The sequence below is a fragment of the Ovis canadensis genome, chromosome 5, assembly GCF_042477335.2.
Source record: "Ovis canadensis isolate MfBH-ARS-UI-01 breed Bighorn chromosome 5, ARS-UI_OviCan_v2, whole genome shotgun sequence".
In the NCBI taxonomy this organism is placed as follows: Eukaryota; Metazoa; Chordata; class Mammalia; order Artiodactyla; family Bovidae; genus Ovis; species Ovis canadensis.
The window spans coordinates 35,261,675-35,285,000 of NC_091249.1; the positions used below are offsets into that span (position 1 = coordinate 35,261,675).

At 52.5% G+C, this 23,326-nt stretch overlaps 1 protein-coding gene across 13 annotated transcripts in view; it reads left to right on the forward strand.

The window, feature by feature from the left end:
- ACSL6 (acyl-CoA synthetase long chain family member 6) overlaps nt 1-23,326 on the forward strand; it is a 62,841-nt gene that overhangs the window by 16,012 nt on the left and 23,503 nt on the right. For 4 of the 13 annotated variants that reach the window (XM_069591498.1, XM_069591494.1, XM_069591496.1 and 1 more), the window contains 10 exons: nt 2,400-2,620; nt 5,592-5,706; nt 6,372-6,436; nt 6,714-6,815; nt 7,326-7,425; nt 8,024-8,202; nt 9,133-9,165; nt 10,558-10,609; nt 20,202-20,275; nt 22,076-22,153. In XM_069591498.1, the coding sequence (XP_069447599.1) occupies nt 2,426-2,620; nt 5,592-5,706; nt 6,372-6,436; nt 6,714-6,815; nt 7,326-7,425; nt 8,024-8,202; nt 9,133-9,165; nt 10,558-10,609; nt 20,202-20,275; nt 22,076-22,153 (993 nt within the window). In that variant the 5' untranslated portion in view covers nt 2,400-2,425. Of the gene's footprint in view, nt 1-2,399; nt 2,621-5,591; nt 5,707-6,371; nt 6,437-6,713; nt 6,816-7,325; nt 7,426-8,023; nt 8,203-9,132; nt 9,166-10,557; nt 10,610-20,201; nt 20,276-21,940; nt 22,019-22,075; nt 22,154-23,326 lie in introns of all 13 variants that reach the window. The other 9 variants (XM_069591503.1, XM_069591500.1, XM_069591502.1 and 6 more) reach the window with 5 other exon arrangements.

Sequence of the window (23,326 nt, forward strand, 5' to 3'; positions counted from 1 at the left end):
GGCATATCTAGATTTTCCACTATGTAGTGAGTCATTTTTTATCTGATGGGCCTGGCTGTAACTTAGTCTCTTATTTGCAGCTTAAGGAAGTAAATATCCTAAGAAAGCCAGCTGGCCTCCTGCCCAGGGTCCTCCTCAGAGCAATTTTCCTTAGTGGATTTACCTTGGTCCATAGCCTGTCCTCTGCGTTGCTGACGCAGAACCTTAATTTCTCCAGTTTGCCAGCAGTTATTTGTTCCTGTGGGGTGGCCCCCAAAACTGATCCAACTCAAGCAGGCTGCTGGTAAAACTGGATTTCTGGCTCAGGGACTCAGGACGCTCTGGCTAGGTAGGGGCTCGCTTCTCTCACCCAGACCCTGTGTGTGGTTGATGAGTATAACCTGGGCTCACACTGCCTGCCATGTCATCCGTAGAGCATAAACCCCTGTGGGTCCACGTACCTGTTTTCAGACACCTGTGCCCAGTGTATTTCAGCCTGGGCTGAACAGCCTCCTTGTTCTGACAAGCATACCGCTGGCCATCTCTTTAGTCCCATCATGCCTCTAGCTACACCACACCCAGGATGAGGAGCTTTACATGCATAGTGATACTGTCCCCATTTTAAAGATGGGGAAGGAGAGGTCCAGAGAAGTGAGGTGTGCTCAACCTAGCATAGCTCATAAGTGAAGGAGAAGGGACTTGGACTCTGGAGCTTTGCCCACTTCCTCTGCAGTGACTTTGCACAGCATTGACCTCATCTTTGGTGTGGTGATGTTTAGCACAGATGCCATTTGTTGGAACTTCAGCAGCTCTCTCCTCTCCTAGGGGTCAAGCATTCGCGATTTGGCTCATATCCTGTGGCTGCAGAGTAGCTGCTGTTGGCCTTTCTCATTCTTTCCCAAGAAGGGAAACAACAGTTGTGCATCCAGAGATGGGGTGAAAGGCCAGTGCATGGCAGCCAGGCGCCCTCCCTGAGCTGCAGACCATAGATGGCATACAGCACTCCTGGCTCTGGGCCCTCCAGGTAGGCAGGGACACAAGAAGGCCCCTGTGGGGGCAGAGCGCCCAACACCTGGCCCACCCTTGCTGCCTTCCTCAGGCCTGGGTGAAGTGCAGACCCCTGAGCCCAGCTAGCCATGTGCGTGTCTTGCCAGCATTACTTCACCTAGCAGTTAACAGGAGGGCCTGGTAGCACTCGGGGGCTTCCCTTTTTGAACCAAATTAAGCCCCCAGTGATGGTCACAGAAAAGCCCCCACTGGCCACCTTAGGACATCCTCCATGTGCCCCTAGTAGGCCCACAGTGTCCACTTGGACCGCATGCTTTATCCCATCATGGCACCCTGACCACCATATGCAGTGTCACGAGGGATGCTTGTGGTCCCTAGGAGGGATCCAGCACGTTGCTGAATCCTTTCTCTCTGAGCCTTCATTCCTTTTCCTTCCCACCAGCTTAACTCTCGCTCCCTCTCTGTTGCCTCCTTTCTCCTCTGAACATTAGCAGATGGGATCCCAGGGAGCACAGCACAGGGCTGTTGTTAATGGCGGGCCACCTCTTCCTCCAGCCATTGGCTTCTTGGTCCGTGGTGGTGCAGAGCCGCAGTGCGTAGTGGTCAGCAGTCCAGGGCTGGAGAGCCGGGCCCGCACCTCAGCCTGGCTGCTCTTGGGAGCACTGCCGTTTCGAAGAAAGTTGGCCCCAGTATCACCTCTGCCCCTGGCAGGCCCTTGGTTATAGCTTCTCTTCAAGGAGAGCCCCCTCGTGGGCCTGAGGGGACTCTGCTGTGTGTCGTGCACTGAACCCTCGCCTTCTGCTTCGCTCCCCTCACATCTGTCGGGGCTGCTCTGTGGGCCCTGCCCCCTCGCCTTCTCTGTGTCCCTCAGGGTGAGAGCCGGGTGTTGGCAGCTTTGAGGTGGCGTGAAAGGCGTCTGCATCCTTTCACCCCCACTCCTCCTGGGCACGGTGCCAGGCACATCTGCTCCCCCTCCATCCAGTCCACACCGCGGGAGCAGGGATAAACAAGGTGCTGTGACCACACAGGAGAGGCAGTACACCCAGGCTCTGGGGCTCCGGAGGCATTAACTCCAGAGCTGTCAGAGCACGCTCCACCCCTGGGAGATGCGGAAGCACATGTCAGGCATGGCCCAGGGCCTGAGCATATGTTTCTCAGGAGAGCTGGGCCGGATGTCCGACTGTCTGGTATGGCTGCTAAGGGCTTCTGGCCTGTCACCAGGAAGGGCCCTTCCTGGCCTCCAGCTCCTAGTATATGCTGTGCTGCTCCAGGAGACTGCACATCTCACCACGCTCGGTGCCTGGTCAGGATCAGCGTGTGGCTTCTGACTCAAGTGGGAGGAGAGGCCCCAGACCGCCCCTCCCTTGCCTCCTGCCAGCCCGCCTCCCTCACCTGCCTCTCGTTCCCCGCAGAGTTCTTCCTCTCACTTCTGGAGAAGATGCAGGCTCAGGAGATCCTGAGGATGCTGCGGCTGCCCGAGCTGGGCGACTTGAGCCAGTTTTTCCGCAGCCTCTCGGCCACCACCCTCGTGAGTATGGGTGCGCTAGCCGCCATCCTCGCCTACTGGTTCACTCACAGACCGAAGGCCTTACAGCCACCGTGCAATCTCCTGATGCAGTCAGAGGAGGTGGAGGTGAGCAGCGTGTGAGCAGCTGGGCTGTGGGAAGTAGTGGGCAGGGGACAGGCGTCTTGAAGGTAGAACCCGAACTTGTGGCTTATTTGACCTCAGATGGCCCAGAGAATCTTGGTGTCTTCCCTGGGCAGCCAGCCAGGAAACTCTGAAGCGGCCCTGGACAGGCTCTCCTACCAGATGCGCCTTCTGCCTCTCCCAGGAGCCGACATCCGGCTGGAGACTGACCTTGGCCCTTGCCCTGGGCCTCTGGTTTGCCTGCTTCTTGGGGAGGGGGCCTTGGCTTATGGTTGCCTCAGTAGGAGGCCTAAGCATGTTCTCAAGGAGGTGCTGGGTAAATTTCCTCCCAGATTCTCCCTGTGCCCGACCCTGGTCTGGAGCTGGGACCCAGAGGGGCCTGACTGCAGGGCCCTGCCCTTCCAGAGCACACAACTCACAGGCAGAGCCACTGAGGGAAGAAGGGACGGCGGCCCGACCTGGTCAAGGGGTTTCAGGCTCAGTCTAGAAGGACCTGTAAGATTTGTTTCTTAATGGAATTTATTTTGCCTTTTAAAAAATCTTTGAAAGTAAAAGTGTTAGTGACTCAGTTGTATTTGACTCATTGTGACTGTCCATGGGATTCTCCAGGCAAGAATACTGGAGTGGGTTGCTAGGCCCTCCTCCAGAGGATCTTCTTTTAGTTATTTTGAATAGTTAGTGTATTCACACAGTTCAGAAGCAACCAAACAACATAGAATGATAAGCTTCCACCTTCTTCCCCTTGCCTCCCAGTTCTCTTCACCTGAGAATTGTGTTAGCTGTTGTCCCAAGCAAACGTATAGACATCTGCCTATGTTTTAAAATGATAATACACCACATACACCATGCAACACCTTGCTTTTGCTCTTGACAGTATATCTTGTAGGTACTGATCATAAGCATGACAGAGTTTTGCCTGGTGGGAGAGGGCACAGGCCGAGATAGGAGTGGGACCTGTAGAGCATTTTTCCAGAAAATGCTTTGGAAATGTGTGCAGAGGTGCAGGTGTGTGACTGCGACCTGGTGGTTTTGGGAAGTGGCGATTCACATGGTGTGGCTGGGAGGTGGGGAAGGGCTGTGGGTATATAACTTAGTTGCCTGCAGTGACCAGCAGCTCTGGATTCGCAGCCCAACTGTGCCTCTTACTAGCCTTGTGGTCCTTGGCAGTTTTTTTTTTTTTATAAACTCTCTCAGCCTGTTTCCTCATGTGTCAGGTGGGCAATAGAAAGAGAACCTGCCTCCTAACATTATGGTAAGGATTTGGTGAGATGACACAGAGGAAGCACTAAGATGAATTAACCCACTTGGAGAGGCCAGCAAGGACAAAGCCCCATGAACTGGAAAGGGACTCTTGGAGTGGACAGCCTGGATCTATTTGGGGTTTTCAGTAGTAGGAGAGACGGCCATTTTTGCTGTGGCTTTGCATGGGCCATGTGTGGGGAGGCCCCTGGGGCTTCTGGGCTTAGAGGTGACAGTGATCTGGATGCGGTCAGGTTGAGGGCCAGAGAATGAGTCCCTCGTGGGTCTGGCGGGGAGGACAGGTCATGGGCACAGCCAAGGCCTCTCTTCCTGGGAGGGTGGTGCCCTCCCTTGCCTCATCGTCCAGGAGTGCAGGAATCCAGAGTGACTATAGTGAAGGAGGCGAGGAGAGAGTGGTAGGAGGTGAGATGAGAGAGGTAAGAGGGATCCAGATCATAGAGGGCCTGGTAGCATTTACTCTTGTGTGCTACCTGGTAGGGAACGATTCAGATCATGTCTCTTACCCTGGCTTAAAATCCTTCCCAGCTCCCCACTGCCCTCCACCTAAAGCTGAAGCGCCTCGCCTTGATCTGCTGCCTCTCTGGACCCCTCCATTTACCACTTGGAGCGGCATGAGTTGCCTCCAGCCCCCAGGTGCCCTCCTGCCCCAAGTGTGTGCACTTGTTGCCTCTGGTGAGACTGCCAGTCCTTGTTCCTCATTCTGCCCAGTAAACCCCTTGGTATCCTTTAAAACCCAGCTCAGCAGCCACACTCTGACACACCTGCCCACGCGAGCCCCTTCTGTCCCTGGCACACAGTCCCTTGCTTCATCATTTCTGTCCTCTCGAGTGCTCACCAGGTCTGATTGTGTCGGGCCCCAGATTCCCACACAGGTCCTCCACGGGCTTGGTGCTCAGGAGGCACTGGCCAAGCAGAACTGTCCACTGCAAAACAGCTGAGTGCTGCCTGTGGTTTAGAGTCCGGCTGTTTGCTTTGTAGCTCTCACGCTGTTCCTCAGACTTGGTGTTCCAAGAGGTAGTGGACTGTGGGCCAGCCCAGCACAGCCCAAACAGTGCTCAGAGAAGAGTTGGAGCGGTGATTCTGGAGAGTACTGAGCTTGGGAGCCTGAGGAGAGGGGTGGCATGAGGAAGGGGAAGAGGCAGGAGAAGCCCAGCTCCTTTCCCAGCCCCCAGCACACGTGGCGTTTGCTGCCTTCCCACGCGATTCCCGGGAAAGTACCTTCAGTGGGTTCTCAGGCTAATCACACTGTTACATGAGTGATGGGTGGCAGCCATGATTCTTCACCCACATGCATGGCAGCAGCACCTGGGCAGGTTGGTCCTGAGGCCTGACTCCAGCCGGCGTCCACCACTCTGTTGTGTGAGTGGACTTTGGGTGTGTGTGCACAGTAACTAACGATCATGGGCAGTTAGCGTGCGCCGACCTGGTGTGTGGGTGCTGTGTGTGCCTGTGTAGGAGACCGCTATACTGGACCCATGGGCATGAGCTGCCTGTTACAGTGTGTACAAGCCGTGTGTCCATGAACGTGTGTAGAGGTTGTGTGTGTACAGCCCGGGTGTGTGCAGGCCATGTGTGTGAGTGCGCACAAAGCATGTCCCGGTTCCAGCCATGTGGCCCAGGCGTGCACCCACACTGTGCATGACCCTGTCCTCTCCTGACACCCCACCTGCCTCTCCGTTCTGTGCTTGGTTTGTAGGGCAGTGGAGGGGCCCGGCGATCCGTAATAGGGGACAGCCAGCAGCTGTTCACCCACTACTATGACGACGCCAGGACCATGTACGAGGTGTTCCGCCGTGGGCTTAGGATCTCAGGTGAGAGGGGCCATGGGAGTATGGAAGGGTTGTGGCAGGGGTTGAGCAGGTGCAAGGGTGGGAGCGAGTAAGTGTGGTTCCAGGGGTGCGGTGGGTGAGGCATTCTCAGGGTCAGGGGAGAGGAGCCATTCTTAGCCCTCCTGCCACCCAGTCACACAGATAACTGCTAATGCGGTCAAGGGCTGACCTCAGCTTTTGTCCAGACCTGGAACTGCTGACCTTAAGCTGCCTCTTAGCACATCCTCCCTGTCTCCCATTGGCAGCCCCTGGTGAGCCTTGAACTACCAGGCTACTGGCAGGCATGGTTCTGAACCCGCCTTCCAGGAGGTCTGGGTGAAGGGAGTTGTCACAGAGAGGCAAAGCGCCACCTCTGCCCAGTGGCCCCCGGGTCTGCGTGTCCTCCTGCGGCTGCATCACACAGGTCACAGTGGGAACTAACTGGCACTGTGTCAGTTCCCATTCCTGGGCCTCCCTGATCTCCCTGGGGAGATGCCATGCTTGTGTACTTCAGGCCTTCTTGCACTTCAGCAGGCTTAGACAGGCAGGTGGGGCCCATGGACTGCCTCCCAGGGTGGGAGGTTCATCCAGGTGTCTACTGAGTGGGTGCAGGTGGCACTGCCACCCTGCCCTCCTCCCTGGCACGAGGTCTGTTTATCTCTCTGCAGGGAATGGACCCTGTCTTGGCTTCAGGAATCCCAAGCAGCCTTATCAGTGGCTGTCCTACCAGGAGGTGAGTAATAGAAGACAGCCCCCACCCTGTCTACCTACGCAGACCTGGCGCTTGGAACGAGGTGGGAGGGTGGGTTGGGGGCACCCTGGAGGGTTTCAGTTACTTTTTCTTTGTCTGGCCTGTCTGTCAAACTCCTGGCAGCAACCTTTCAAGACTTCCAACACACCTGAGTAGGGAGTTGGGGAGCTCCCTCAGACCATAGAAATCCCACCTGCACTTCTCCCTTCCCTGGTGAAGAACCCTTGCTTTCCCATCACTGCTCTGTGTCTCTGTGCAGGTGGCCGACAGGGCTGAATTTCTAGGGTCTGGACTTCTCCAGCACAATTGTAAACCATGTACAGATCAGTTTATTGGCGTTTTTGCACAAAATCGACCAGAGGTGAGCATCAGCCTTAACTGGTTTTAGAGGCATCAGTGGAATACAGGATTGGGTACCATAGGATAGCCCAGCTCCCACTGCCTGAAGGGACTGGGGCAAGAGGAAAAATGGATATCCTTCATCATGCCATCTCTCACTCCTTTGGCATTGCCCCTAATCGGGGTGGACATTTCAGCCAAGCTCCATCCACACCCAACCCAGCTGCACAAACAGCTGACACCCTGAGCCATGGGAGAGAAAGGACCTGGGGAAGAAGCCTGTACAAACCCCGGAGGTGGGCTTGGGGTAATTTGGAGTCCGTGATCCCCTGGAGCAAGCGTGGACTAGAAGGCTGTGGGTGAGCAGGCACAGCTCATTAGCTGCATGGGACCCTTGCCTTGTGTACAGGGCCAGAACAGAGCACTCTCGTCACAGGGCCCCAAGCAAGGATCCGGGTTGCCTGGGCTGAGGGCAGCGCAGCCCTGCTACCTGCTCTGTGCTCCCCCGACCCCACCCCACTTCTCTCCACAGTGGATCATCGCGGAGCTTGCCTGTTACACATACTCTATGGTGGTGGTCCCTCTATATGACACCCTGGGCCCTGGGGCAGTCCGCTACATCATCAACACAGGTGAGCCCAGCTGCCCCCTCCTGCCCCTGGTGCCAGTCCCACTTCCCCTTCCCAGCCTTCAGCTTATGCTGACTGTCTGACACTAGTAAGCACTTCGCTGCCATTCTCAGAGAACGCTGGGGGCTTCTGTTTTGGCCCTTGAATTGGCTTCCTGAGTCCCCAGTTGGACTTTACCCGAAGGCTCCTTCCACACAGTAGGGCTGCCAAGAAGGAGCTTCTGCACGAGCCCCCAACGTAGGCTGCCAACCCTCTGAGTTCCCTTCAGCTTAAGGCAGGTGTTTGGGGTGTGATCAGTATCTTAGACCAGGGATGATAGTAGCTGAACCTGGAGAAAAAGGAATGTTTGGAATCTACCCCAGGGAATCTCTTGAGGGTAGATTTCAAGCATTCTTTCCAAGAGATTTCCTGCCCTCGGCTTCATCCAGGCTCTGGGCAGTTTTCCTCTGGAAACATGTCCCATGTGACCTGTCATACGTCTTCATTTACACACAAGCTTGTCTTGTGGCAAACACAGCCCGTGGTGGTTCTACTTGGCACATGCTGCCCGCAGTCACAGCCTATGCCCGCACAGCCTGACTCTCCCTGACAACCCCTACAGCTGACATCAGCACCGTGATCGTGGATAAACCTCAGAAAGCTGTGGTTCTCCTGGAGCACGTGGAGAGGAAGGAGACGCCGGGGCTCAAGCTGATCATCCTCATGGAGCCATTCGAGGAGGCCCTGAAAGACAGAGGCCAAGAGTGCGGGGTGGTCATTAAGTCCATGCAGGATGTGGAGGTGAGGGTCTGCTTCTGGGCTGTTTCCTGGGCCACAGCTAGTTGGCCCCTGAGCCAGAGCTGCTGGTTATCTGTCCATCTTATGACCCTGGGATGGATGTCTGAGGCCATCAGGATGTTTCATGTGCCAGGGTTCAAACAGGGGAGGCTTCCCGGGGGCTGGTGCTGGGTAGTAGACTTGGTCCCCGCAGGCATCCTCTTTGGTATGGGCTCAGCTGGTTGGCGCAGTTAATGACACACGTGCCAGTAGGTGATGGTAGTGCCAGCTTGCCCCAGGGCTTCTCCCACAGCCTCTGGAGTCTCCTCATTTCCCGCTAACGGCTAGCCTGTCTGAGCTGGAGGACTGTAGTAAACTGGAGTCCTGAAGAGGTTCCCGTAGATGTCTCCCAGGCCACCAGCAGCCAACAGAGCTGGTTTCCTTTGCATGGCCTCCCCAGAGACAGCGGGCTGGTGGCCGCCAGTGGCCTGCCGGAGTGACACAGGGCATCCTCCGGGGCCTTGGGCCTTACTCAGTAGAAGCTGACCCCCACTGTGTCCTAGACCCGTGGGCCTTCCAGTTCTCCGCCTGTTTCCCTGTGTGCTATTGAATGCCTGTGCCCTGCCATGGTTTTAGGGGTCACACCTCAGCTGGCAGCCCCAATCTGCCCCTCCAGCCCTGACCACGTAGCAGGAGGCCCAGGCCACCTAGCCACTCCATCTTGATGTACCGTGCACCCCTCAGGCCATCTCCCCGTTGTGCATGTATACAGTGGGCTGCAGAGCCCTGTGTGTGATGTGGGGTGGCCAGAGCCTGGGTGTGTATCTTTGTATTCCCTGAATTGGGAATCTTGGGCTCTGGGCTTCGTGCAGGGTCAAGGCATACTGTGTTTATTTATTTATCTTTTTTGATTAGAACTTTTGAGCATTTAAAATCAATGTTTTCCTCTTTCAGGACTGTGGCCAGCAGAATCACTGTGATCCTGTGGTAAGCTCATTTTCCAGCAGGTCTTGATTGAGCAAAATGGTGCCCAGGGCACATCCTTACAGACCTTCCTCACCATGCACAAGGCTTGGTAGAGAGGCCAGAGTAGCACCCCCGTGTTAATAAGCAACTGAGGAAATGTCCCCTTCTTGGGTGCTGAGGACTTCTGTGAGTGAGGGTCCAGAGAGGGACCTGGAACAGGAGTTGGATGTTCGGGAAGGAGGAAAAAGGGCAGCCAATCCCTTGGGTCTCCAGTAACTTTCTTTGGGTGACCTGATGTTTTCCCTTTCAATGTAGTGAACTCTCCAGAGAATGGGATGGACAGGAGCAGCAACAGAACCGGAAGTGGATGCCTTGTGGCATCTGCTGTCTTTGTTCATCTTTGCTCTCTGAACTTTTCTGAGTGTCATCCCCAAGTGATCCTGCCTGAGCTGGACTCACCAGTGAGGGTCACTACCCTCTGGGGGGGGGAGGGGTGGCGTGTGGGGACTTTCAGCTTCCTAACCAGGCCTCTTACCTCCAGCCCCCTCTGCAGCTCAGCCCTTCCCACTCACTTCACCACCCTGTGAGCCTTCTCATGTACAGGCAGCAGCAGGAAACATCCCTCTTCCCAGGGCCCTTACCTTCCCTGTAGCCCCTGATATGTTCCTGCCTCCACACACTGTGCCCCTCCCGCTAGCCTTAGAGAACTCCTTTCTGACCCAGCAGCATGCCCTGTCTCTTGCACCTGTCTGTGCCCAGGCTGGTTTCCTCTCCCGGAATGCCCACTCTCACTTCATCTAGAGAGATGCGGCTTATCCTTCAGTCTCAACTCATGTCACCTCTTCTGGGATGCCATCTTCTACATGCAGGTGGTCATGGTGGGCTCCTCCTGGTGACCCCAGGACTACATGCACAGGGCAAGGGCCAGATGCAGAGCAAGCTTAGTGACAGAGTGGGCAGCTCAGCTCTGGGCTCCGTGTTCTGTTCCCAAGCCTAAACCCAGACATTTGGGGGAAAAGTGGGAAGAAAGGAGGAAATGGGTCACATTGCCTAGGAAGTTGAGATCTTTGACGAAGGCCTGTATGTGGCCACTGCAGCGCAATCCCATTAGAATTCAGCTCAGACACAAGTGCGGGAGGTGGCAGGAGCAAATGTGAGGTGGGTGAGACAGGTACGTGGCCATGCCTGGCTGGGTTTCCTTGGCTTTTCCGCCTCTTTCCCGGGGACTTGCCTGCTCACCTTTCTGATGAGAGCATGCAGGGCCACACACGTGTGCCAGCACATGCCTGCACCTCACCCCATGCACACACACATGAGGTGGGGCAGGGTGTGCACAGAGGGGCTGGCCGGGAAGGGGTCCAGGCAGTCACACCAGCAGGGTCTCTTAACACACTCCTCTTCTCACCTCTGTAGCCCCCGAAACCCAGTGACCTCTCCATTGTGTGTTTCACGAGCGGCACGACAGGTAAGTGAGGCTTCTAGCTCATCAGCCAGGGCCACCTGCTTCTTCCTGGCACCCTGGACAGGGTGACCAAGGGCTCTCTGGCAGCCTCTGTGGGGCGGGCTGAGCCTTGTCCTGTGCCTGGCTCCAGACGCTGGCTCCTCCCTGCTGCTCCCAGCAGCCAACACGAGGCAGCGCGGGGTGGCTGGACGGTGTGGACTAGGGAGAACTAAGGTGGGGCTACAAACTTCCCAGAGTGGGAACCAGAGGCAGTCTAGGCAGTAGGGTCACGCGTGACTCGGAGGCAGGGCTCTCACCCCTCTGCTTCCTGCCCCTGCTTGGCCTTTGTGTCAGGGACTGGGGAAGGAGTGTGGAGTTTAGTGTCGGAGAGTCTGGTTTTGAGCCCCATCTCCACCACTTGCTGGAGGGGCACAGGATGGCCACTTCACCTCTCTGCCACCACTGTCCCCAGTTTCTCACCTGAGTGGTCAAAGGTGCCAAATAGGAAATGGGGAAGATGTGTTAGAAGGCAGTGCAGAGGATCTGTGGCTGGTGTGCTGTGGGCAAAGGTGTCAGGAAGAAGAAATGACGCACTCCATGCCTGGTGCTGGCAGAGGAGTACGTGCATCAGCGTTGGCGGGAACAGCCGAGGAAGTCTTCCTGAAGGAGGCAGGACGCACTTCTTAGAGGAGGCGGGACACACTTGAGGACCAGTTCCACAGGCATGGCATTTTGCAGTCTTCAGTGGCCTGTCCACCCTATCACTGTGCCCCTGAGTCTTCAGCACAGCCTGTGAGACAGGCAGTGTGGGGACTGTCCAAGGGAGCACCAGCAGACAGTGGATGCAAAAGGCTTGTGCCCTCTTCTCCCCCCAGCCCCGCCCGGTGCTCTTCTCAACTGCTTCCTCTCTGCCTCATCTGGTAACTCGGGAATGGGTGGCAAGTTTCCAGCCTCTTCCCCAGACCTAGGACTGGCCTACTTTGTTGTTATTTCTTGATGGGCAGTGAACTAGGGCTCCCCATGCCTTCTCCAGATGCAGCCTCTAAGGCATTTGGCAGATCCTTGACCATTCCCACAGGCAGGACTATCCTTGTGGGTGGAGCATGACAAGTGTGACTTTATTAAATCAAAATGTGTTTTGCCATTAATTCACGTGGGTTTGGGGTTTCCCTGATGGCTCAGTGGTAAAGTATCTGCCTGCAATGCAGGAGACCCGGGTTCTATCCCAGGTCGGGAAGATCCTCTGGAGGAGGGCATGGCAACACAGTCTAGTGTTCTTGCCTGAAGAATCCCCTGGACAGAGGAGCCTGGCAGGCTACACAGTCCATAGGGCTGCAAAGAGTCAGATGTGACTGAGATGACATAGCATGCACGCACACAAGTGGGTATGAGAATTTCCATCTTACTGCTAAACCCTGTCAGAAGAAAGATAACACAGCCTCTGCCCCCAGGAACTGATATCCAGAGCCAACCCAGAATTTAAAAATATGCCCTTCAGGTTTATGTTGCTTTTTGTTAGAGAGTTTCACAGTGTGAAATTTTGATAACCTGTACCTCCACCCTGGGTTTGGGAGCAGGTCACTACTCTGGCCTTTAACTTTGGATTCTTGGTGTTCAAGAGTGTCCTCGAGCTTTGAAGCACAGGATCACTTAGTGACAACTACGTGACTAAGTCACTTAGTCACAAAAATGAGTCACTTAGTCACAACTGCTGCCCCCTTGTATCTGGAAAAGAACTTCATGATGCAGAAACAGTGCTGTTGCCTAGCTGTGGAGGACAGGCCTGGTGTCCAGGGCTTTTTCAGACTATGGAATCGCAGCTGGAAGCTGAGCCACCTGCCCAAGCTCTACATGGAGGAAACGGAGTGCATGGAGCCTAGAAAACAGGCCATGATTTGGTGCCCAGAGCTCCCACTCCAGAGTTGTGCTGGATGCCAGAGGGGAGCTGGTGGGGGAGCAGGCCCCTTAGCTGGTGTCACCCCACCTGGCCGCACACTCAGACTTCTGTGGCATCAGCCTGAGCCTGAGCTGTGTCCCTGATGGCTGTCCTCTTGTCCGGTGCACCACGGCTGAGGAGACAGCTTCCCTTCCACGATAAGCATCCTGGCCTTGGCTTCGTCAAGAGCCATGTTGTTCTTTCAGTGAGGAAAGATGGAAAATACTCTCTGAACCTGACATTTGAAATCATGATTCTGGTGGAATCACTCTGGGAAGATTTTTCTCTTGGTGTGTGATGGAAACATCTATGGACATTACCAGAATAAGCCAGTGCTTTGGAGCCACTTGTCGGGCCAAGAAGGCCCTGGAGGAGGTGAAAGCTTGAGGTTTGTCTGCACTCAAGGATGGCTAATGGGTGGGCATGTGATTGTACCAGAGACCAGCCCCGGTTGGATCCAGGGTAATGTGAAGCGGGGACGCGTGGTGAGAGAGATATATAGATTTAAAGAGAGATAAGGAAAGAGTTTGCAGTTAAGAGAATAGAGGAGAGAAAAGAGGCTGTATTCCTTGGTTTACATAGAAAGCCAATAAAGCCCCGAGACAAGGGACTTGAACCGTCTACGTAGGGCCATAGGCGCCCGCTTGAATAGCGGAGAGTGCCCCGCCTTGGGCTCCCTCTTGGGTGGGTCTTAGAAGCCCGGGCAAATAAGTAGACACGGCTAGCCTCTATGCCTCAGACGGGAATCAGCCAGAAAATAGAGTAAGAAAGAAAAGAAGAAACGGGGGAACCAGTCTTTCCAGGAACTGGCCCGAGAAACTGATCCATCCTTTATTTTCCAGGAAAAGCTTTTATACTTTAGTTGTACATAGATATCAGTGGATAATGCAAAGTCATGCAGGGTCAGCAGCCCTGACCCTTATCAAGACCAGGCTTTCCCTCTGCATACTTAGCTGTATACACAGGTCTTAGGTGATTTACATCATCTTCTGGCCAGGAGGCCTATTAGCATTTTATGGCCCTTTTCTGATAAGGGTCCATCAACCAGAAAACTTATTTGCCTTAAAAGTGTTGTTCTTACTAAAGTCTGGTGCCACTCTCAGAAAGCACTAATTAAGATTACATTCTTAAATAGCAAGGACACAACAATTTATAACAAAGAAAGAGAAGTACAGTGATTTATAACAAAGAGAAGGTTCACTAACTCAAAAGTCTAGTGTTGCTAACATTGAAACTACTATATTCCTTTTTCTATATCCCAATTACATTGATTAATATCCTCCAGGTGCCTAAAAGATAAAGAATATGGAGGCCTGGCAGCAGTCATTGACTCAACAGTAAAACCCATCACCAGTGTAATTTTTAGCTCTTTAGAAAAGGCTCTATATCTTTAAGATGTTTTAAGCTTCGTGCCTCTTGCAGTTGGGGGGCTCTAAACAATCACAAGTTCTAAAAGTCTCTAACTGTCAGGCAGGTTAGCCATCAGAGGGATTTGAGCTGAGACACTCCTTTCATATGCAGGAGACCAGTTGGAGCTCTAAGTTAACTTTTTCCAGAGAAAGGTGGTCGGGGCTGGCCCCCTGTAATGTCAGAAGAGTATAGTATAGCAGACAGTAAACAGCCAGATTTTGGTTTCGGGGTAGATGCTCAGGCAGAGGCCCCCTTGAGACCTGACTCACCTTGCCCCATCAGGTCTCTCCGCATGACCTTGTCATGAGTGGGATCTCCCATGCTGGCTCCCGGCATCGTTGGTTGTTCATTTCAGAGTAAGTGTTAGCTGGATGAGATTGAACTGCCTTTCCCAAATGAAAGATACTTTTGTATACTCCGTGGGCATAACGTAGCCTAATCTGGGGACTTGGGCCCCATGAATTATAGTGCAGATGTATCCTTATGGGTTCATGTACGCTGTCTTCCCAGAGAAGAAAATACAGTGGTTTTTTAAAACATGTCCTTGTTAGTCTGTGGGTCTTTAGCAGTCCTTTTCTGATGTATGTGGATTCATTCATTCAGCTCAGTTACCACTTTGCATCAGACCTGGTGTTAGAGGCCAAGAACACAGGGATGGAGAAGACACCGCCCTGCCCTCATGGGTTCATGGCTCACGTCTTGAGGCAGTTCTCTGCCTTGAGGGCCTGTGTCCCAGGGTGCATGGAGTGCTAGGCCGCCCAGAGGTCAGCACAGCAGGATGGAAAGGACTCCAGGTCTAAGCAGAGTTGAAGGACTGGTGGCTGGAGGAGAAGAGAGGGATGGAGAGGGAACAGCATGTGCAGAGAGGACCAGCAGCAAGAAGGAAAATGTTTCTGCGAGGGAGAGAGGGGTCTGGTTGCGGGGGTGGGAACACTGACAGGAGAGGAGTGATGGGGGTCAGAGTTCCAAATCAAAGCTGTGCAGAAGCAGCCCAGGAGGCCAGAGGAGGATAGAAGCTGCCAGCGTGGTCGGGTGGCTCAGCTGTGCCCACGGGAGGCTGCCGCAGAGCGCCTGCTGTTGCCCGTGTGGTGGGGGCAGCGCTGGGCGCAGGAGCTGATGGTGACGGCGCGAGGAGTGGGTGAGACAGGAGGATGTCAGTTCAGCAAGTGTGGACAATTCTTTCAAGAGCCGTGGCTGTGTCACCCAGAGGCATGCTCCACAATGTTCCTAGCAACACAAACGTGAGAAGTTGAAATCTGGAAACAACTTAAAATGCCTGTCAGCAATAGGATGGTATATCTACACATAGGAAGTCATAACTCAAGTGAAAGAAAAAAGACACAAAATATTGTATGATTTCTTTTATATTAAAGGACAAAGCACAGTAAAGGATTCTCTGGTTTCCGAAGTCAAGGATTGTGGTTGCCTCCTGGGATTCTGCTGCCGTGGAAAGCTGGTGATGTTCTGTTTCTTGATCTGGGTACTAGTTGGCTGGATAACTTGTACCCAGATAACTAGTACCTGGATAATTTTTTTCACTTTGAAAAAAAATCTACTGAACTGTGTATGTATTTGGGCACTTTACCATGTGTATGTTATATTGGAACTGAGAGTTTATTTTTTTAAAAAAAGATCAGCTATGAAGGGATGACAGCGAACAGAGTGGCAGCTGGTGGAAGCCATGGGGTTCAGGGAAGGTGGGGCTTTTGTTGTTTTCCCGGAAATAGCTGGAAATGTTCTGAGCAGTTGGGAGAGTGCTGCCTGGAGACAGAGAAAGGGAGGTGAAGCTCAGTGGAGCAAAGCCCCCAAAGCTCTTCTTTGGGTCGGGGGAGAGAGCAGCTTCTAAGTACTGTAGAGAGATACCTACCTTGGGGGGAACAAAAGGAGGAAGAAAGGCTTCTGGGAGGCCAGGAGGCTGGGAGACCTCCTCCGTGGAGGAGTCAGGGTCCTGCCTGAGGGTGCTGTGTGTCGTGAATGGACCAGAGTCTTAGGGGGCGCCATGTGAGTTTCTGTGAGGAACACACCTCTCTGGGGCTGGAGACCGTGAACCTCTGGGGTCACATTGTGGGAGGAGTGGAAAAGGTGGGCAGCTGGATTGACTCAGTGGGGTTACCTGAGTGGGGTCCTCCAGGGGACGCCTGGGCACTGAAGGACTTGGCGGGAGAGAGTGGCTGGGGTGAGGGACCCTGGAGTCCACCTTGGGAGGGAGGGGAGACTGGGGAGCATTACGTGTCTGGAGTCATAGGAAAGGGTCTCAGCATGCCAGGTTAGTTCTTAGTGGTGGCAGCGGGGCTGGGAGGCTGAGGAAGAGGTGGAGGCCGTGGAACTGGAGTATCCCCTCTGTTCCAGCTGAGGATGCCCAGGGAAGCCTGTCATTTAGCCTAGTGCATTAAGTGTCCGTCGGTCCTACAGCTGTGCCTGTTCAGGGGTGGGCTCTCTGGGCAAAGGCTCACCTTGACTTTTGCTTTTTGCACCATCCCATTCACGATTTGTGTGACCACAGGGCTAAGATTACATCATGGCACTTGTGCTGTGCAGCTTTAGGGGAGTTTCTTAAGCTCTGTTAGGCCTCAGTTTCCTTGGGTAGGAAATGAATACATCTGATACCTATAGCATAGACTTGTCCCAAGAAATAACTGAGCTACCATGTATGAAATGCCTAGCACAGTGCCCACATTGGTGTTCAGTGATTGCCTGCTGTTACAGTTATTATTTGTATTCCTGCTAGTCCTCGAGTCTGATGTTTAAAAAAAATCGGTGAATGTGGGGTTGATGAAAGTAAGACTCAATTCTTAAAAAGATTTGGGAACCTTTAGCAGGGAGATGAACACTCTTATCTGTGTTATACAACTTCTAAAGCACTTCTGTCAGTGGTATCTTTCGTAACCCACTTTTGTGTGAAAGCAGAAAAAAAGGGCCGGAGGAGCCCCCAGCCAGAGGACCCGACACTGCTCCCAGTCCCTCTCCCATCCATTCCTAGAGGAGAGACCTTGAGCTCAGCTTCATCCCACAGCTGCTGCATCTCAGGACCAGCATCCATCCAGGGCAGATCTTCACCCAGTGAAATGCCCTTCTGCTCGCCAGCCATGGGTGGCCCACCCAGGAGCACTGGCTCAAGCCAAAATGCTGTTGGCAGAATCTGAAACTCAGAGAGTTTTCTTCCTTCAGCAGCTGGAGAGAAAATGAAGTGCAAGGATGGCGAGTTTATAAGTACAAGGTGGGAAATGGGCCACAGGTCTCGTTCTGCCAAGACGTGAGGGCCTGGATAGCCCCCCGTGTCACTGATGTTGCACCAGGAAAGGAGATAACCAGAGGACATGATTTTGCAACTTTGATTGCACATAGGTCTAGCTGGGAATGCTTACCCCGCCGTTCCTCCATGTGAGCAAGTTGGAAACATTTCCGTATCACATTTAAAACAAATGCTACCAGGGATGTGTCCTTGTCCTGAATCAGAGAAGCAAGCAGAGCCTTTCCGAAGGCTCACCTCTCACCTCCCAACTCAGACCTTGGAGTCTTCTCCCAGGATTTGTTGTCAGTGTTTACCTCTCCTTTATCCTCTGGGGCCACATCTAGAGAGGACTTGAGGAAATAATTTGAGCATTTCTTAAGGAATATTTTAAAATTCTGCAACTCACTGGAAGTTTGTAAAATTTCATTTATATCTACAAGAAAACATTTGTTTCTTAAAGCTGTAAGCTTTTCTTATCATGTTGAAGAGGAAAGCGGCATGTCCAACTAAGCAGAATTGAGTAACTGCTACCATTGTGTGTATTCTGGCCTGTACTGAATGGAGCCTTTAGACAAATTTCTCTTGAAATTCTCAAACTCTCCACTGAGATTATTATTAGATGTGAGCAAATTATCCAGTCTAGCAGGTCTAAAGCTGTGTAGCATAGTATCATATTTTGTGACAGTTCTGATTTCATACTTGGTATTTTGGAGGTGTTCCTTAGAAAAAATCCAGAATTTGTGACTCCACAGGTGAAAATTTCTAGATGATACTCTCAGAATTGTTTGTGGGCCCAGAGACTCTTCTGTGATTTGTACATAAGAGACAATTCAGGGAAATTTTTTAATAAGGGCTTGGGTTTGAGGAAAGATGCTTGGATGAAAGAAAGAGAATCAGTAAACAAAAGGAGGGTATTTTAATGGCCACCTATTAGAAAATAATGTTTTCTCAATCCTGTAACTTTCTGTGTCCCCAAAATCACCTCTGTGACTTGCAATATGGATGTAGGTGCCCGATCACATGTTAAAACACACCACATCTTGGTCAGACAGAGGTGATGCCATTATTGACAAACAGGTCACCAATAGGGTGAGCCTCACAGATTCTAATTTTGAGAGCAACTTTATTTTTCTCTCCATCTGTTCTTTTACAATTGCTTGGTGGCGATAGCTCTTTGTCTGCCCCTGGGATAAAACTTAGGCATCCATGCCTTTTCTGGTCCCTCTCAGGTGAGTCCCATGGGCGTTGTAAGTCACAAACTCAGTCTTAATTCAGAGTTACAAGCGTAGGTCTAAAATATGAATGTGTCCACTTCATTTGAGATTTCCCAACCCAGGCCAGGGCTGGCTGCAGGCTGGGTGGGAAAGGTATGAGCTCATGCCTTCCTACCTGGTGGTCCTCCCCTTCCTCCACTGGCTGATAAAGGTTTCTGCCCTCTCCCACCAGATGAAAGTAGGGAGGGAGAATGGCTTTGGGCAGATGTTTACAATTCAGTCTGTTGTTTCATGGATACTTTTAGGAGGTTTGTTGAAACAGGCAGTGCCCTTCCTTTGGCTGTTTGCTCCCCGCTTCACACCACTTCTGTTGCTGGTATATACTTTACTGCCCCTCTGATTGGAGGGCGGGTACTGGCCTTCAGGTAAGATTCCTTTTTAAGACACCATTCCCATCACCACCTGATGTTCCTGCTGTAGACTCCGTGTTCAGTTTCTGGGATTTATTATCTGATTTTCAGCCACAGCCATCTTCACCTTTCTTATTGGGAACCCCAAGCTGTAGGGAACATGATTGTGCTTTTCAAATAGTCTCATTAGGGCCTGAGTTAGCGTGGGTTTCAGACTGCAGTTGGGAGAGAGGACCCGTCATTCCTTCCCTTTTGATGAGCTGTAGGACTCAACAGCTCTCCGAAGAAATCCTCACAAATTCTCCCTCGTTCATTCATATTCTTTCTCTCTTATTGAAGTGAAATTCACATAGCATAAAATTAACCTTTTTAAAGTGAACAGTTCAGTGGCATTTACTGCAATACTCTTTTAACCTCAACTCAGCCCTTTTATTACCTCTTTTCTGGGTGAGGGTTGAAAACTTAACATTTTAGTTTATTTGGTATTTGGGGGATAAATTCTGCACATGGTCTGACCCATCACTTTTGGAGTTTAACAGATCGTGTATCTCCTGCCTCAGTGGAAACTTGTAATTTAATATCTTTTGTACCTGGCTAGGTCCTCAGAACTTAGATAAGCCCCATTTTACAGGTTAGGAAGCTGAGAAAGGGAAAGCAACCTGCCACTGTTGTGCTGGCAGTGAGGGGCAAGGCCAGGATTCGAGCCTGGTCAGGTCTGTCCTGGAGCACCAGCAGTGCGTGTCCGCCCTCACAGGGCGTGGTAACCAATGGCCTCCCTCCACAGCCTGCTGTGTCTTCTGTCCCTTCTTGGCCTCTGAGCCATCCAGGCAGCCCCCGGCTTCCGCGGGTGCAGCAGTGGAAGGTCGTGTCAAGACAGAGCACGAACACCCGTGTCCCTTCTCTGCCAATGAGAAATGGGAGGGCTCTCCCAGCAGTCCGGGCCTCCAGCCTGGCCTGGACTGGGGCCTTTCCGGGTGTCAGTTACAGCGGGGAAGCCCTCTGCCAGCACAGTTGGCAGCTGGAGGCTGGAACAGCACAGGCCCAGAGAGCAGCGTGGGTTCCTGGGGATATGCCTGAGGAGACTGGGGGCCAAGAGCCTGTGTTCCCTGAGGAAGGCAGAAGGGAAGGCACGGGCCAGCCCATCAGGCCTCGAGGCACCCCTCCTGTGCGCCGTGTCCCCTGCCTTCTGGGGTATCAAGCCGCTGGGAGCCTCAAGGTGGGTGAGCTTTGAGTGTCTGCAGAATCGTGGTCCTTCACAGCATTCATCTGTGTGGGACTCTGATGGTGGCTGTGGACGAAGGCCAGAGGTTTGCGTGGACAGCACTGGGTGTCTGGGACTGACGACTCGGGCACTTTTCTCAAGGAGTGGCTGATGAGCTTCCAACTAATTTTCCTTCTTGCTCTCTCCTTTCAGGGAACCCAAAAGGTGCGATGCTCACCCATGGGAACGTGGTGGCTGATTTCTCAGGCTTCCTGAAAGTGACAGAGGTGAATAAAGTAGACTCTAATGCAGGTTTACTCTCAAGGTCACCCTCAAGCCTCAGAGGCTTTTTTTTGTGCTCTCTTTTTTTTCCCCTGATATAATCTAGGCTGCCTTTCCCAGGCAGGAGTTTCTGTTTTCATTAGAGCAAGCCCACTTTCACAGATACTTCGAACCACAAACAAACACTGAAATGATCCATACCTGGTAAATATTCAGTTGATTTCTAATAGTGCTGAGATCCCAGAAAGAAAAAACATGGAAAACTGTTTTCCATTTTTAACTTCAAAAATTGAGATACCTGTGGTTTAATGTATGAAGTGAAGTCGCTCAGTCATGTCTGACTCTTTGCGACCTCACGGACTCTAGCCTACCAGCCTCCTTCATCCATGGGATTTTCTAGGCAAGAGTACTGGAGTGGGTAATGTATACCTTTATCTAAAAAGTATGTTTTTCCAAGTAAGTCAGGGTTTAATTCAATCATTTTGTGTTTAAGGACTACTAGAGTCTGAGAAACAACGGCAACTGCTAATTTATAAGGCTGTACTAAAAAAGGTAAATCTAAAATTAAAAAAGCTTGATATCTTGGCCTGACAAAAGCATGGTAGCATTTTTAACCAGCTAAGAAGGAAGGACCTTTTACCACAAGTGGTGAGTATCTGAACGTCCTACAGTTTCCTTAAGGAGGAAGGGACATAACGTTTTCATATAAATTAAGCTTTTTCTCCACTGTAGAGAAAACCGCTATCCATATTTATGCCAGATGGCTTAATGGAGCATATGCCCAAATAGTAGGAAAGTTCCTACATCTTGGTAGGAAACTGAGAGATTGTTGGTAGCTGAGCCCAGGCCAGGAGCCAGGAGCAAGTTTCCCAGGGCTTGTCCAGACTCGTCCGAAAGCCAGCGCAGGAGACTGAGGACCTCTGAAAAGGGGCAGAGAGCAGGGAAGTCAGCCCAGGAGAGCTCGTCCCTGAGCACAGCCCCCTGACCAGGGCAGCTCCTGTCCCTGAGGTCAGACCTGGCCCAGAGAGGGGGGATCCTGCTCTGGCATCCCCTGTGAAGCCCTGTTCTCAGGCTGTGGCTTCTGAGGCCTGGCTCCACCCGCCACACCTCTGTCCCCAGCCCTCGTAGGCACAGACCTAGGGTTCTCTGGGCCCCTTTCTCCAAGAAGGACTGGAAAGTGCCGACAGGCTGAGACCCTCTGAATCCCTATCCAGGTGGCCCAGGGATGCAGGGGAAGTGGGGTGGAGGCAGCCCCTGCAGCTGTGGGGAGGGGGAGGTGCCCTCGGTGGCAGGAAGACTGTGTGTGAGGTGCAGGCCCTCCCGGGGGAGACTCCCCTGCGCAGCTGACTCTGCTGGCTTACGTGTGCTTCACCTGGCTCCTTGCTTCTGCAGATAACCTAGAGCCACTGGCGCTTCGACCTAACGCTCGGCTTCCTATGCTGCCCTCTCTCCCACTTTTCCTTCTGCGCCTTCTGTCTTCCTTTCACCCTCCCCCTTCTCACTTCTCTCTCTCTGTCTCTCCTCTGTCTCTTCTCCCCCTCCCCCACCCAGCCCTCCCCCTCTTCCTTTGTGCCCCTCCAGGTCATTTTCTCTTTATTGTTTTATGACTCTCTTGTTGTCTTCCTGTCAGTGTTTCTTTCCTTTCTGTCTCCCATGCCCGGCACCTGCAGAAAGTGATCTTTCCGAGACAGGACGATGTGCTCATCTCCTTCCTGCCTCTGGCTCACATGTTTGAGAGAGTCATCCAGGTAAGACGCCCGCCTGACTGACCGGGCCTTGCCTGGGCTCCTTCTGTTTTCTTACAGAGTCAGTGGTCTCCCACTTGTGCGGATGTACACATTTCCTATTTGCCTTTAGCACACATGTTTGAGCGAATGGTACAGGTAAGGCCCTGGCTTCAGGGAGGCACAATCTGTGCCCTGAACCCGCAACCCTAGCAGGGTGTCGCTTTGTCAGTGGCAGCGTGAAATAGAACTAAACTGGCCTGTCTTTGGAAGGTGCCACAAGGGGTCAGAGGACCGTGGCCCCTCGACCTGTCTCTCTGGGGACCTGCCTGCCCCACCTGTGGACACCCCTTGGCTGAGAGAGGTCCCAGCTGATGGCATCTGCTCAGAGAGCATTGCTGCTCTGCAGGAGTGCTTTAGTGGTCAACCTCTGTGCAGTGTGACTCCGTTTGTGGCCAACACACCTATATTTTGTATCTTCCATCACTCGCAAACTCTAAAACAGAAAACAAGACAGTAAAGTTGGGGAATCAAACTCTCACAGCCCCTCAGGCTATAGATGGCACTGCCATTGTGATTGAGCACTAGGACAGACCTCCTGGGGACAGAGAAACATCTGTGTGTGTCACCTAAGGAACCAGCCTTGGCATACATTATCTCCTAGTCAGTCAGTCACTTCAGTTGCTCAGTCATGGCCGACTTTTGCAACCCCATGGACTGCAGCACGCCAGGCTTCCCTGTCCATCATGAACTCTCGGAGCTTGCTCAAACTTACGTCTGTTGAGTCAGTGATGCCATCCAGCCATCGCATCCTCTTGTCGTCCCCTTCTCCTCCTGCTCTCAATCTTTCCCACCATCAGGGTCTTTTCTAATGAGTCAGCTGTTCACATCAGGTGGCCAAAGTATTGGAGCTTCAGCTTTAGCATCAGTCATTCCAATGAATATTCAGGAGGACTGATTTCCTTGAGTTTGACTGGTTTGATCTCCTTGCAGTCCCAGGGACTCTCAAGAGTCTTCTCCAACACCACAGTACAAAGGCATCAATTCTTCGGCGCTCAGCTTTCTTTAAAGTCCAGTTCTCACGTCCATACATGACCACTGGAAACACCATGGCTTTGACTAGATGACCTTTGTCGGCAAAGTAATGTCTCTGCTTTTTAATATGCTGTCTAGGTTGGTCATAGCTTTCCTTCCAAGGAGTAAGCGTCTTTTAATTTCAAGGCTGCAGTCCCCATCTGCAGTGATTTTGGAGCCCCCCCAAATAAAGTTTCTCACTGTTTCCATTGTTTCCCCATCTATTTGCCATGAAGTGATGGGACCAGATGCCATGAT